General features: G+C 36.6%; 1 protein-coding gene across 1 annotated transcript in view; it reads right to left on the reverse strand.

Annotated features, from left to right (window-relative positions):
• MYO16 (myosin XVI) overlaps positions 1 to 15,494 on the reverse strand; it is a gene marked incomplete at its 5' end in the record, with an annotated part of 177,772 nt that overhangs the window by 60,309 nt on the left and 101,969 nt on the right. Inside the window, 3 exons of the mRNA XM_067563549.1 lie at positions 2,889 to 3,196; positions 5,104 to 5,350; positions 11,251 to 11,347. Of these exons, the coding sequence (XP_067419650.1) occupies positions 2,889 to 3,196; positions 5,104 to 5,350; positions 11,251 to 11,347 (652 nt within the window). The remainder of the gene's footprint in view (positions 1 to 2,888; positions 3,197 to 5,103; positions 5,351 to 11,250; positions 11,348 to 15,494) is intronic.

Consider the following 15,494-nt stretch of genomic DNA (forward strand, 5'->3'; position numbering starts at 1 on the left):
GAGGCAATCCTGGCAATTACAGTTGATAAGCCTAATTTTAGTACCAGGCAAATTGGTTGAAACTATAGTAAAGAACATAATTATCAGACACATAGATTAATACGATTTGTTGGGGGAACAATCAACATAGTTTTTGTAATGCCTCACCAATCTGCTAGAATTCTTTGAGGGGGTCAACAAACATGTGGACAAGGCTGATCCAGTGGATACAGTGTATTTAGATTTTCAGAAGGCCTTTCACAAGGTCCCTCACCAAAGGCTCTTAAGCAAAGTAAGCTGTCATGGGTTAAGAGGGAAGGATCAGTAACTGGTTAAAAGATAGGAAACAAAGGGTAGGAATAAATGGTCTGTTTTCAGTATGGAAAGAGGTAAATAGTGGTGTCCCCCAAGTTTGTACTGGGACCAGTATTGTTCAACATATTCATAAATGATCTGAAAAGAGGGGTAAAAGCGAGGTGGCAAAATTTGCAGATGATACAAAACTACAAAAGTAGTTAAGTCCAAAGCAGACTGCAATGAGTTACAAAGGGATCTTACAAAACTGGGAGACTAGGCTACAAAATGGCAGATGAAATTCCATAATAAATTCCAAAAAACATAATCCCAACTATCCATATAAAATGATGGGGTCTAAGTTAACTGTTACCATCCAAGAAAGAGAACTTGGAGTAACTGTGGATAGTTCTCTGAAAACATCCACTCAATGTGCAGTGGCAGTCAAAAAGCTAACAGAATGTTGGGAGTCATTAGGAAAAGGACAGATAATAAGAAAGAAAGTATCGTATTGCCTCTTTGTAAATCCATGGTATACCTACATCTTGAATACTGAGTGGAGATTGGTCACCCCATCTCAAAAAAATATATTAGAACTGGAAAAGGTACAGAAAAGGGCAACTAAAATGATTAGGGATATGGAACAGCTTCCATATGAGGAGAGATTAAGAAGACTGGGACTTTTCAGTTAGGAAAAGAGATGACTAAGGGGGGACATGATAGAGGTCTATAAAATCATGACTGGTGTGGAGAAAGTAAATAAGGAAGTGTTATTTACTCCTTCTCATAACACAAAAACTAGGGGTCACCAAATGAAATTAATAGGCATGAGGTTTAAAATGAAAAAAAGGAAATATTTCTTCACACAACACACAGTCATCCTGTGGAACTCCTTGCCAGAAGATGTTGTGAAGGTGAAAACTATAACGAGGTTCAAAAAAGAACTAGATAAATTCATGTAGGATAGGTCAATAAATGGCTATTAGCCAGGATAGGCAGGGATTGCTGTTTGCCAGAGGTTGGGAATGGCGGACGGGATGGATCACTTGATGATTACCTGTTCTATTCATTCCCCCTGAAGCACCTTGTATTGGCCACTGTCAGAAGACAGGATACTGGGATAGATGGACCATTGGTCTGATCCAGTATGGCCATTCCTATGTTCTTAAGTAGAAACCATACACAAGGCCCCAGCTGTGAAGTCCCGCATTCTAGAGGAAATTATCTTGAAGGGTTTAGAGCTGGCATAACCATGTCGTAATTACCCTCCTCACAGCCCCTGGTGCAGAAGGTGAGGAGGGGGAGTGGATGGCATGTTAGTGGCTATCCTCAGCTGGTGATTGGTCTCTAAAGACCTGGCTCGCTGTCACCAGTTAGAGTAGTCCCAGGCTCCACTTGGAGTAGAGAATCAGGGCGCTATAGCTGACTCCTTACAGACTTTCAATCTGTCATTCCGATCAAAACCTGGGTGCAGTAGAGAATCTGGTCCAATAATTTCACATTTATTTAGCCCACATACCTTCAAAGACACCAAGTGACTTATAAATTAGTACATATACACAAACATTAACATAGGTAAAAATTGTCATTACTTAAAAGAACCATTTGATTGTGGGTAAATTATTCCTCCCTAGCAGTGCTGGGCACAGAAGGCCCAAACACTGTGGAACTGCTGTAGTTTCACTGAACTGGGATATCAGACCTCAAGCATGGACTGGATCTCTCCATGACTTAAATGCTTCTCTTCCCACTGGAGTACAAAGAGTATTGTTAGGGGTGGAGGGCCAGAAGAGGAATAGGAAAGATGGAAATACATCTGACATAGATACATCAACCTAAATTATTATGCAAAGGCGACATGCAGGCCTCCAGCCACTGTACTAGTGGCTACAGAGTGGTTGCGTATTATTTCCCACCCTGATTGCATCAAAGGAAGGATTTTTCCTGCTAGCCACAGTGAGTCCTTGAGGCAAAACCTGATTACTCAGGCTTAACAAGGGACAGCAGAAAGCATTTCTTCCTCTTTAATTTGAAGGATGGTGAGGGAGCAGGACTACTTTAATCAAAATTGCAGTTTATAGACTGTAATGCCTTGAAACATTTTGGACTTTCATTCTACTTGTGTATGAGGTAAGTATCATTACATCCAAGTTCACTACATGTGAATTCTAACATAATTCATTGAACTCGCAGCTATCTCTGGCATGGTTTATTCTTGTGTTTTCATATTAACGTGGACAGAAACAGTAGATAATTTAGAGCTAACCTGGTAAAATTCAACATTTAAAATATTCTACTTTAGCTGTCAAAAGATTTATAATGCTGTTTAAAAGTTGAAATAAAATAGTTAATAGGGCCGAATGGCTAAAATTGACACAGTTCACTTATCTCCAGGGATAACTTTGTAAATAGGTTTTTGCTGTTGACAAACCAGGAAATTAAAACAAATGAGTAGTTATTTGCTGATTTAGGAATTACTGATAAGTCAACAATTTAATTTATTGCCACTGAAGATATTCTAAGGAAATGAAACTTTATGAAGGCACCTGAAAATGTTTTAAAGGTTCAAAGTCAAAAGATCAATGTTTGTGAGAGTTACTCCCTTTTTGCCTAACCTTCATTAGCTGTTTCCTTAGAAGCTGCCGACAGGCAAGCACTAACTGCCTCGTATGAAGCGCTCAGTCGTGTGTTAGGGTCCCTCTTTGGTTTGGGAGGAGGCTGTTTCCTTGGTGATGGCAAGCTGTTACTATCATCCATGCTGAACACAGAGTGCAGGGAGGGGGATCTGATGGATGATCCAGCCACAGAATGTACCAAGCTATCCACTGCCATGGGGACAGGCATAGAACTGGAATGAAAGTGCTTAGGCGTTCGGCTGCTGGCAAAGCTGTCCTCAGAGACCTTCCCACCCCTGTCTTCAGCTCTGAAAACACAGAAAAAGATGCCCAGATGCATTATTCAAATGATAACAATGAACCTGTTCATGCAAACATAACCACAGCTTTTTGGTAAACAATCTTCCAAAAACCCTGCTGTGCCTAAAGAGTGTATGTAGTAATCTTATGACAAACAAATCCAGATCAAGCTGCTAGCACTCTTGCATTTCCTGTTTTATGATAAAACAGGATACTGGACCTTTTTCATACAAATTCAGTTTTCTTTAAACAGTTCCATATTGTTGATCAGACATTCACTGAATGAATTGTTCACACTTTGATTGTTAGGCACAATCAGAAGCTAGGATTTCTATCTGAATGATAATTTCTGGGAAATGTATTTTAATAGAAAGTTACTGAGGCAGCAAATGCTGAGCTTTTATCACTGTTTTCTAAAAAGACAACTATAAATTCTACTTATGAAATTGAAATCATTACAATATTAGGTGACCTTTTAACATATGAATGTGGCTTCATGCTATATTCTACCTATAGAACAACACATCTTCCAATTTAAGCTTTATTCTGTTACCATTTAAAGCACAACTGTGGATTTTTTAAACTTATTGGAGTGATTGTACTTAAAATCTTTTCAGTTTCCAATATATATTGGAAAATAATATTACTAGCTCAATTTCAACAAGCTGGCAAAAACGAGAGAGGCCGCCCCTCCCAAATTCCTTCAACCTTAAAAAACAAGAGTTACTTAGATTAAAAGTAACTGAAGACACTTTACAGATGTCTAAAAACAGCCTTATAATTTAGTGTAGTAATGTACTGTACTAACTAAAAGATGGCAGTACAATAATTTTACAAACAAGACCTCCAGCATTTGTTTTTATAATTGTATTTCTGCCTGGCAGATAACCAGCAGAGCTGGATTCAACTACAGGATATAGCCAGCTGCCCATGTAGTAAATGAAATAGCTAAAGATGAAAGCTTGGTGCTCAGCAGTTAATTTGTTTTCAGTGTAATGTTTAATTACAGTCTTTCCTACAAAGGCATTTCCTTCAATATGTAATCACTGGGATATCTGAAGCAAATTAAACAGATACACTGCCATTTTTACTTTAATAAAAATCATCTGACAGAGCCAGTGAAGGCAAGGGGGAGTTATTTCTGATAAGATACAATGAGCTGGAATCAGCTCCTATGGAAAATATAAACTTTCCTATGATCAGTGAGTTACAAACACAGATAATAAACTTCTGTTTATTACAAATATCATCTCTCCATACAGGTACTTAACCTACAGGGATGGATGCTATAATATTTGCTAGATTTGCCAGAACAAGTTCATGAAACTTCCAACTGAAGCTAAAGATCAGGCAATTTTAAAATTAGAAGAAATAATCCTCTTGGCAATTTGTCTATTAGGCACATTTCTCAGCTTGGACTTCACTGATTTTTTTTTACGCCTTCATAGCTGTTCCTTTAATCTTGGCATGACTTTTCTAAGTTAGAGTTATTATTATTAATTATTATCATCCAGATGACTTTTCTAAGTTAGAGTTATTATTATTAATTATTATCATTATTTAAGTCCAACTGAAAATCTGTTTCACTTACACTGAAACACTATTTATTTTTTAAATGCTAAAATGTCTTAGCAATTTTAACAATAGTTATTGTATGTGAGAGTGCCTCCTAAATCAGATATCTTGTACATTGTTGCTTTATGCAGCTAGAATTAATTACTTGATGTGGTTTTACAAACAAGGAAAGTGTCTAACAAAGATCCACAAGTCTATTAAGCATACATTTAAAGAAGCCAGAATCAAGTTTACAGATGATCATTATTACTGCCATGACTTACTAGACATGGTATGGACTGCACTAAGAACTTTAGAAACACTGATTCCTACAGTTAGAGAAGTTGCTTTCTCTCCTTACCTTTTGGGGGCTTCTTCTGGCTTTTTTCTAACCTCTAACTTTTCCCTATGGTAAGCAGCATTCATTTCATTGCGGAGCCGGTCATTTTCCCGAGCTATGTCAGAAGCATTCTGAATGACCAAAGCATCATATGCCTTCAGCCCCATATCCTCTGCATTCTGCAGAAAGCCTTTGATTGATGTGACCTCTTGCTGTTTGATGCTCATCTTCTGTAGCAAACGCTGGCGAGCTAGAAATCCTCTTACAACTGCCATAGTGGAAGAAAAAATATGGACCAATGAGAGATAGAATTCAACAATGAATAACTTAATATTATTGTGCATTCAGCTGTAAAACGGGTAGTGTGATATTTATCTAGCAATATCCTTTACAAAAGGAGAAAGAAATATTAGGCTTTCTCTACTAATTGCATACCAAAATGGACAATATGCATTTTTTGCTCACTAATTGCAGTGCGTAAACTGAGTTTGAGTTATCATTACTTAGTATTTAGTGCGTAAACCAGTTTGAGTTATCATTACTTAGTATTTAGTTTCACTGGGATTTTTTCTCCCCTTTTCTTATATCATATCCTGAAGCTTTGGTGTATGCCAGGGAGTGTGAGAGGATAATATTATGGCACAAATTTGAAAGATCATTTGGCTCACAATGCATTAATTTTCTGTGTGTTAGAATGTAGAGCTTGTCAACTTCCGCATGGTGTGAGAGAATTTTGGTACATGCCCTAGTGTAAAAGACACGATAGCCTATTCTTTCATTTGTTCAATGTTTCTCTCCTTATTATGTACAAAAATTAAACTCTTAGTTTCCCAACCCATGACAAGAGATTATTAAAAACTGTACAAGGGGAGAGGGTCTCTTTGTTCCATGTATTAGAAAGAATGTACATTTACATTATTTGTAATATAACAGTACAATCCCTTGAATACTGGAGTTTTTCATACTGACACCTGGATGCAATTGTTATTTTAGCTATATGTTGTTTCATGAGAGGTGGGTGGATAGAGGTATTGGTCTATCTATGGGGGCGATAATAATGGAATATGTACTGTGGCTTAGTAAGAGGAGTGAATTGACTCTATTGTACTTTGCTTGTAATTTTAAATAATCAACAGAATGCTCAGAGCTCGTGGGTGGACATTTTATTCTACACCAAATTGTATATATACACACACAGTATAGGGAATAGATAGAGTAGTGTATATAAAGGTTTATCTGCATGAGTTTTGGGATGGTCACATTACTCATGCATGGTAAAGCTACAAGTGAGTTATACAAGTCATCTTAAATTAATGTTAATAAAACATTCATACTGCACCATGATTGTGTATATTGTACATGTATGTCACAGTTTACGAGAAACAATTTCACAACGTTTTAGAGAATTTTAAAAAGTTACTGGGACTATTCCCTAAGTCCTTCTGCCTGCAAAATCAGGTGCTTTAGTTCCCTTTAGTACAAATATAGAGGATTCAGCAGAAAAAAATTAAAATTAATATATTTAAATGTAATGCAACCCTACAATTACCAAATAAATTTTTTCTATTCATAAAAATGTCACAGCTGAAAATCACATATATCGTCTTTTTCCAAGGCTACAAATGCAGTGTATCCCACTGGGAAGTTGTTTTAGGATTATTTAACTGATGCCAGAAATATTCAGGTGAGTTTAGTACTTTGACTTCCATCTAGTAAGAACAAATATCCAAACTGAGCCAAATCTCACTCATCTCCTTCAAGCAGTTAGTCCCATTACAGTCAACAGAAATATTCCTCTGAGTAGATGAGTAGAATTTGACCACAACCTTTATTTGAATGTTGTTTGAGTTCAAGAGAAAAAAAAACATCAAAACAATGAAAAATTTGATATTAAGATTTTCAGGTAAAGACATGCCAAAAATCTAAAAAGCTTAAGGTTGGGTTTTTTTTAATAACACAATTGAATATTTAGCTCTTAGAAATGCTGTACTATAAAATGAAACAGTCATGCTGAACTAATCTAAAGCAAAAATGTCTTCCAGGAATGTAAAATCTTACTGAATAAAATAAAAAGGATAAAGCTGAGAGCAATGAAAGAATTTTGCTATCACCTTCCCTGTCCTTGTTTATATATTTAAAATTAGAATTTCTTGGGGATGCTCAGTGTTTGATTGCTTGAAATGCAGGAAAGGTTAATGTGAATATACCAATACTGTCTGTATCCAAAATTCACTGGGATTTGGATTCACCCAGTCTTATCTACTGTAAATTTGTTTATAATGAAAGAATTTGAGGGTTCACATTTCCAATATTGTAGCCAACTGTGTCTCAATCTCTCTTGCCACATTGTATAATAAAAGTTGACTTCTTTAATATAAGAAACATTAATGCACTAACCTTATTTAGTTTAAAAGGAAATTAATAGCACATTTTCCTTTTGACAATTTTATGAGAGACTTCATATTTGATGCACACATTACTGAGTCTGGACTCCTAAAATGCTGCTATTGAGGAGATAATGAATACATGCACAGAACATAATCTACTAAAGTCCACTGCTCACAAATACAAAATACTGAAAGATCTTAATGATATAAAATAGTTCTTTCACCTGCTGTACTTTCTTAAACATATTTTCAGAGCAACTAGGATATTTGCTAAACATTTAAGCAGCAAATCCTAAATCACCTTGAAGAAAATACCACATATCTTGAGCTCTGAGACGTTTTTACATTTGTTTTAGATAATTTTTGTTTTATTTTTTAAAGACAAATAAAGCAAAAGTGAATCAATGGCAGATGATAAGACATATATTTGTGCTAGATAAATTTCCAGTATGATGGTTAGCAGGGCTGACATAGGATGGAAAACTGAAATTGATATGGTGTTCATTAGAACTGGTCATAATATTTTCAATGACATATGGTGTTTCATTGAGGCAGAGATGTACTGGTTTTGATTAAGTTCATTGGGAAGATTGAGAGAGAAAGATTTTGTCTCTCCTCCTGCCCCGCACAAACTTTTGAATTGACCAGCTCTGGTTTCAATAAAAAAAATGGACATTTCACCACAATTCTGTCTTCATTAAAATGTTAGAGAGATTTTGTTTTCGTTCCAGTGCAGAATGACAATTAATTTTGAAACCTCAAATGAAAATGAAATGGAAGTGTCATCTTCTGGCAGTCTCTACTGTTCATAATGATAGAATCGTAGGATTGGAAGGCAGTCAAGAGGTCATGTAGTAGTCCAGTCCTCTGCACTTATGGGAGGACTAAGTATTATCTACACCATCCCTGACAGGTGTTTGTCTAACCTCCTCTTAAAAATCTCCAATGCTTAACTACCCTGACATTTAGGAAGTTTTTCCTAATGTCCAACCTAAACTGCCCTTGCTTCAGTTTAAGCCCATTGCTTCTTGTCCTATCCTCAGAGGTTAAAGAGAACATTTTTTCTCCCTCCTCATTGTTTAACAACCTTTTATGTACTCGAAAACTGTTATGTCCCCTCTTAGTCTTCTCTTCTCCAGACTAAAGAAAACCATTTTTTTCAATCTTCTCTCATAGGTCATGCTTCCCTCATAGGTAATGTTATCCTTCCTGCACTGCTCTTCTTATTTATGTTGACCACCTAATATTTTTGATACCCAAGGCCAGAGGTATACCTGATTCTTTAGGGTTTTTGTGTTGTGGAAATTGTGACAGGTTGTGGACGTGGCTTCTGTACACACACAAATTAATTCATGCTTTGCTGGATTGTGGTGGAAGGACTTCAGGAAAATTAATTTTACCCTCAGTCCCTCAGTCAATTCTCTAGTTGATTCAGAATGACCAGGACTGCCCCTGGGTAGCTGCTGTACTTGTATATTCAAGGGTTATTACAGAGGTTGTGATAATCTGAAGTACTTGAGCTCACAGCTCCTGGTTTAAGTGGGCTAGGTCGGGTAGGCAATTTTCAGGGAAGGGGCTCTTTAAGTTGCTTCTCTCCTTCCTCCACTACAGCCTGGGCTTGTTGATCATCACCACATGATGAAAGACTTATCTGTTTTCTCAGGCTTTTATTGAAGGCAATGTGGGAAATTACTGAGGGGATGACTAAAAAAGTTTGGGTGGAGGATAATATATGGGGTTGATAAGATTTTTGTATGAGATCTGCTTTTTTTTTGTGCAGAATTTTGAGGTGCCCTGTTTTGATATTTTATGAACATCATATACATTTTATACTGTGTTGAATTTGATATTGACGCAATGACTAAATTTGAATAAATAAATGTAAAATTTCATTTTATCCATTTCAAGACCAGATAATCTATTAGAGATTGTCCTGATCTACAGATGAGAGTCTATTCTGGATGACCTAATGTCATGACAGGTATTTTACGCCACTGCATTATACCCTTAACCAACACGTCATAAGAAAAAAACATGTCTTTAGCTTCAAAAGATCTATGGCTGGAGGTACTACAAGACTGATGTCCATCAGCCTAAGAGTGTCCTCTCCCTTGTGTTGCTGTCAGTGGACTTAGTAGGATCCATCTAGTCTATGGATAGAATGGGCTGTGTAAGGTCATGTAGAGTCACACTGCCTCAAGGGGAGAAGCGGAAGGCATTCCAAATCTTTCTAAGTTCCTAGGCTTGCATACATTGCAACTACACCTATTTGTGGAGTACTGATGAATGGAGAGGGGAAGTCAGCCTGGGCCTTACTTAAGCCATGTGTGAGACAGGAAGGTTCCTTACTCCATCAGCTTCCTCAGACTTCGCCACACCTGTGTAAAGCCATGCAAACTCTGCCCCATAATAGGTGAGAGTTTTCTAAATACTGTTCCTGAGAAAATGAATTTTTAAAAGGAAGTCAAATTTGGAGGCTGGAAACAAGAAGCCACGAAATTGAGTGTTGTGGGGAGCTAAGGAAACATTCATCCTCCTTACTTAGGAATAAATTCTGCAGGTTTTTTGTAAAGCTTGGTGTTATGGCAGCTAAGAAAGATCTAGTTTGTGGTGAAGTGGTATATTAATGCTCATTGAGTTTCAACTAGATGCAGGAAGGTGAAGATTTTCAACTTTTCCTGGTAGTCAGCATGAGAGGGAAAGCAGGATGAATCAGTTTTGCTTTTCTAATGCAGATAAATGTGTGGAGGCAATGGGGATACTTGCATTTAATGTTAGACATGCTTCAATACCATGTTGAATGGGGGCCTGTGTAACTACCATCCTCCAAAACCTGAAACACAATTAATTCCTGCTATTATTTCCACAGAGATGATATTGTTCCCCTTGCTTTAAGTGTTCTCTCTCTTTCTCCTGCTTTCTGTCTTTAGTGAAGAACAGATAATTAAAGTGACAGCTTTAAAAAAAAAAAATCTAGGACATTTTTCAGCCAACTATTTGACAACTGTAAAAATCAAGACATACTTCTGTCTATTGAATCAGCTTTTTTAAAATAAAAGTATTAATGTGAATTGTTACTAAATAAATAATGTATAGTGTGAAGGAAGCTGCTTTATACAAAGCAATATTCAAATTTGAAACGACTATTTGAGATTCTGATGGGAAATAGAATGGAAACTACAGGAAATCAGGAGATAGTGGATAGTATCTCCTTCAAAAAGTGTGCCAAAAATGTCAGAATGACCTTAGTAAAGATACCAACATAAAAGGCAAAGGGAAAAAAACAAGCCAAGGAAAATATGCAAGATACAGCAAATAGGAACAAAATAAACACAACTAACATCCTAGATTAATAGTATTAAAAGTACCTGTTTTACACATGAAAAATTTATGTAAATACTTTAAAAGTTTGCATATTCTATACTTTATTTGTTATATAATGGGGAATTCAGAGTGATATTAAAAACTCTTAAATTCTAGAAATGTAGTTGGTTCTTTAAAAAACAAGAAGCACTGTTAAAAAAAGGAATGATAAAGGAGCATTTAATTTTAATTCCAGCCAACAACTAGAACTTAAACTACGTTTGACAGACAAAAGATGCAATTGTTAACATCATTAGTCTGGACTTCTAAAAATCTGCATAGTCAGTTACTTGGAAATGGAATTGTATGGAAATGTATAAAATACAATAACTAATCAAGGAAGAGAAAACTCCTATACCATCAAATGTTCTTGCACTCAGTATACATAGTTCAGAAATATTTGTTCAGTAATTGTTACCTTTTTGACAGGTTATAATTTTCTTCTGCAGCTGATGGCACAAATCATTGAGATGGTCAGCTTGCCAGTACTTAAGAAACACTTTTTGGACTCCTATCTAAAATACAAACAGCAAAGAAACCTTCACCATCAAGGAAAAAAAGGCCAAGATAATGATGCGTAAGTAAAGATAGTACATAAATCATCTAGCCAAAGGTTGAGACGAGATCAGAAACATAAAGTACATGACAAAGACTGTATCTGGTGCTTTTTCTTCCATTCATAAGACCACAGGGAAACACCTTGCTTTTGAAACTTTTTGAACATGCACAGACAATTAAAAAAAATCCTTAAAAGTTCTTTTATGTATGACTTTCAAAGATATTTCTTTCCAGAAACCTTAAAAAAACCCAAACAGTGATTACTGAGAAAATGGTAGCAACGATTAAGTTAGAGTTGTCCTCATATGCTATTTTCTTCTCAGGATCTTTGTGGAAGAAGCATTTCTTTGCTGCTTAGGAATTTAAAGAAGACACAAGCACCCAGTGAGCTATGCTTAACAGTGAGGAACATAATTCCTTTTTGCTGCTGGGATTGCTACTCAACCTGTATGGTTAATAAAAGTATTGGTTAATTTGGACAAGCCTGGCAATAACTTCTCAAACTATTCCAAAACTTACTTGCCTGTAGCCATTCTGCTCTGTAGAGATCTTTGTGCTCTATCCTAATTTCAGCAAAAGTTACAGTCAATTAATATAAGCATATGCAAAACTCTGGTTAAATAATTTAAGCAATGATGTGGTGTTGGGCCTGGCTAAAATCAAAGTAAACAAATGTCAGTATGCAATGATGAAACAAACCTACAGTTTCAAAGCTCCCATGTATTATCCTCTTTAATCAACTCATATAATAATAAACACTAATGAAACCTTACCTTTACATTCCACTTTCCATACTGAAGGATCCAAAGTGCTTTCTAAACAGGAATCCTTTTGGGCCAGAAATAACTAATATACTGGCTGTTGAGCACAGAATTTGCACTACTAAAACTCTTCTGAACTGGATGTCAGACTAATTTAACAGTTTTTGACTGTTTCATCTCTAGGCCTCCTCTATCCTAACAAGCTTTGTAGCCCTAATTCACCATTAGTGAAGTTCCACTGATTGCAGCATTAGTCACCTAGTGGTACAAATGCCAGAGTCCTATCCACATTAAGCTTCCATCATTGCTACTGTTGTTAAAGCTGCACTGGAGAATGGGGGTAAAGTTTTGTTCCCTTGTTCGGTAGGCATAGAGGACTTGAATGCAGATGAAATAGTACAGTTTAGCTGTGTGAGGAATGAATGGCAGGATTGTGAGACACCAGACAGTGAAGTCTGCATCCCTTGTGGAGGTTTAGGTATGGGCCAGAGGGGAGATAGTTACATATGTAGAGGTGTATTTTACAGTTAGATGTATTAAAGCAGCAGTTGTGGAGCAGTTCTGTTTCCACTCAACAATCTGGTGGGAGGGTTATTTCCCTCTGGCCATAGGCTATTATACCGCACAGTGTTCTGGTTGCATGCTGAACTGAGAACTGAGGCCTATATATGTGGCTACTTACTGTTACAATGAGATTATTCACATTTTTAAAACTGGAACTCTTGAATTCCAGATCTTCCAATGGACAAACTACATTTTTGAATGTGTGGATGGTTTGGACAACAAAATTCACCAGATAGGAAAATAATTATGATTATCACTGTTCTATTTTTTGCTAGTGAGAGGATACATAATGTTTCTCTGGGAGAGACTATGTTAATTCTTTTATTTAGATAGCTACATTTGTAGTCAACAAAAGTGCTATTCTCACTATTCAACTTGCCTCCTGAGTGCCTACCAAACATTACAGTTACTTTCATTAGTTGGGTCAAGAATAAATTTCCCCTCCTCTCCCACTTCCATATACCAATAAATGACTAGGTACATTATGGGAGTTTTATAATTTCCTCTGAGACATCCAGTATTGGGTATTGTTGGGAATAAGATACTGTAAAGAGGGACCACTAGTATGATCCAGTATGACATTTCCTGTAAAAATTCCTAAACATCTGGAAGAATAGGACGTTCACAAAACCAAATTTACAATTGTGGTGGCTTTGTTAACCTACACTATGTTGCTTGTTTTGGTATATGTTTGTGTTAGGGAAAGGAAAGTCCAAAACTACCAAGCTTCACGATGTAGGTACCATCTAACTATCTGTTTATTTTTGTTTTATTATGTTTGTTTCATTTCCAGAAAGTTACAAAGAATGGTTGTCCAGTGTTTATTACGTCACATAATGTACTGTCTTTCTTTTTTGAAACTGCTCGCCTTTTTTGGCAGTAACCCGGTAGGACACTTTGTACAATATCTACTCATTGTAGTATAAATTTGTGAGACAGGTATTAGCAAGGAAATGTGCACACCTTCTTGAACTGTCTTCTATCTGACACTGCTGGCAGATATATGTCACTGATACTAATAAACTATGCTAAACTGTGAAATATAAATAAAGTCTAGAAACTGAAAACCAAATTCAGAAACGGTTTGGGACATTCTTCCATTCCTGTGACTTCATGGAGATTGGTATTTTGGACCAAACGTTCAAAGCAGCCTTCAATAATTTAGCTCCCAAATTTTGCACATGAAAATGATAGGTGATTTGTCTAAATTATAATTTGAGGATTTAAATGTTAATTTTCTATTTAATTTCACCAGTGATGAATAGAATCTGCAAAAGCAGAAACTTTTTTCTAAAATTTGTGTGTGTCTTTCTCATGCACAATCATGATAGTAAATTAAGCCTTTAGGGGAAAGTGGGAACTACATTTCACTAAATTTGCTTTAGTAGAAACCTACAGAGAATTTTAGGCCTTGTCTAAATGGGGAATATTCGGCATAGCTATTGTGGAATAATTCTTACGTGTGGGCACTCTATTGAAGAACAAAAGTTATTTTATTCTGGAATACATACTCTTCTCACAAAGAGGAATAAGATTACTTTTATTTTGCAATAGAATTTGCAGAATCATTTCTCCCTGCCTTTTACTATACAAGTATACTTGATTATACAAGCAAGGCTATGCTCTTTTATTTACATAATAGTTTCCTTGAGTCACAGCAGTACAACCACCACTTCCTTTCTCAGCCAAAATGATCTCACCAAGGTCTCTAGTGACCTATTTATATTATAGTCTAAGGGCCATTCCTCTAGTCCCATCCTTGATTTATCAGCTGATTTCACACAGCAGATCTCTCACTCCTTCTCAAACTTTCATCATTCTATGCCTGTCTGGTTCTCTACATTCTCTGACTTGCTCCTTCAGTGTCTCTTTAGGTTTCTCCATCACTCATTGCCCACTGTTTGCTCGTTTTCCTTCGGGCTCTGTCCTCAGGTCCCCTCTTCCTTTTTCCTCTTTACTAGTTTCTGGGTAACCTTAAATGTTATCATGGCTTCAACAATCATCTTTATGCCCTGATTCCCAGATATCTCTCTTCATCCCGAGTCTCTCTACCTCTGTTTAGACTTGCATCGCTGTCCTTCAGGTATCTACTGTTGGAGTCCCTGATTCTAGATAAAGATAATGTATCAACACATAAACTCCCCTTATTTAGCCAGCAAATCATTCCCCTCTTCTCTCTTCTCAACTTCCTCTCTTTTTCCTCTCAGCTGAAAATTCCATTGTCCTTCCTGACACACATGTCCAAAATTTTATATCAGACTCCTCTCTTGATGTCTCCTACCACATCAAGTTTGTCATTAAGTTCTATGGATTGTTCATCAGCAACTTCTCAACTCTCCTCCACCCCCTCAAAATGTTCTTTCTTCTCCATCCCTATGGCCAACACACTTGCTATGCTGTTCTCACTTCCTGCCTTGACTACTGCAACCTCCTGCTCTCTGGTCTCCTTGCTTTTCTCTACCTTAGTCCATTCCATCCAAAATTCTTCTGCTAATATTATTATCATTATTTATTATTTGTACTACAGTAGTTCTCAGATGTGGAGCATGATGACACCCATTAAAATAATCTTTTCTTTCTACTCTGATTATGTTACTTTCTCTTTTTACCTTCTTTCTAAGGTTTCCACTAGCCTTCTGTATCAAATTGAAGCTTTTCATTCTCAGTTTCAAGGCTCTGCACAGTTGTGTGCCTGCTCTGATTTCTGCATATTCCCCCCACAGCTCCACACAACTCTTTTTCCTAACCACCCTCTAAGCCTCTTTCTTTCACTCTTCTT

The sequence above is a fragment of the Emydura macquarii genome, unplaced genomic scaffold (assembly GCF_026122565.2).
Source record: "Emydura macquarii macquarii isolate MOO-44397 ecotype Brisbane River unplaced genomic scaffold, CSIRO-AGI_Emac_v2 contig_2531, whole genome shotgun sequence".
Classification (NCBI taxonomy): Eukaryota; Metazoa; Chordata; order Testudines; family Chelidae; genus Emydura; species Emydura macquarii.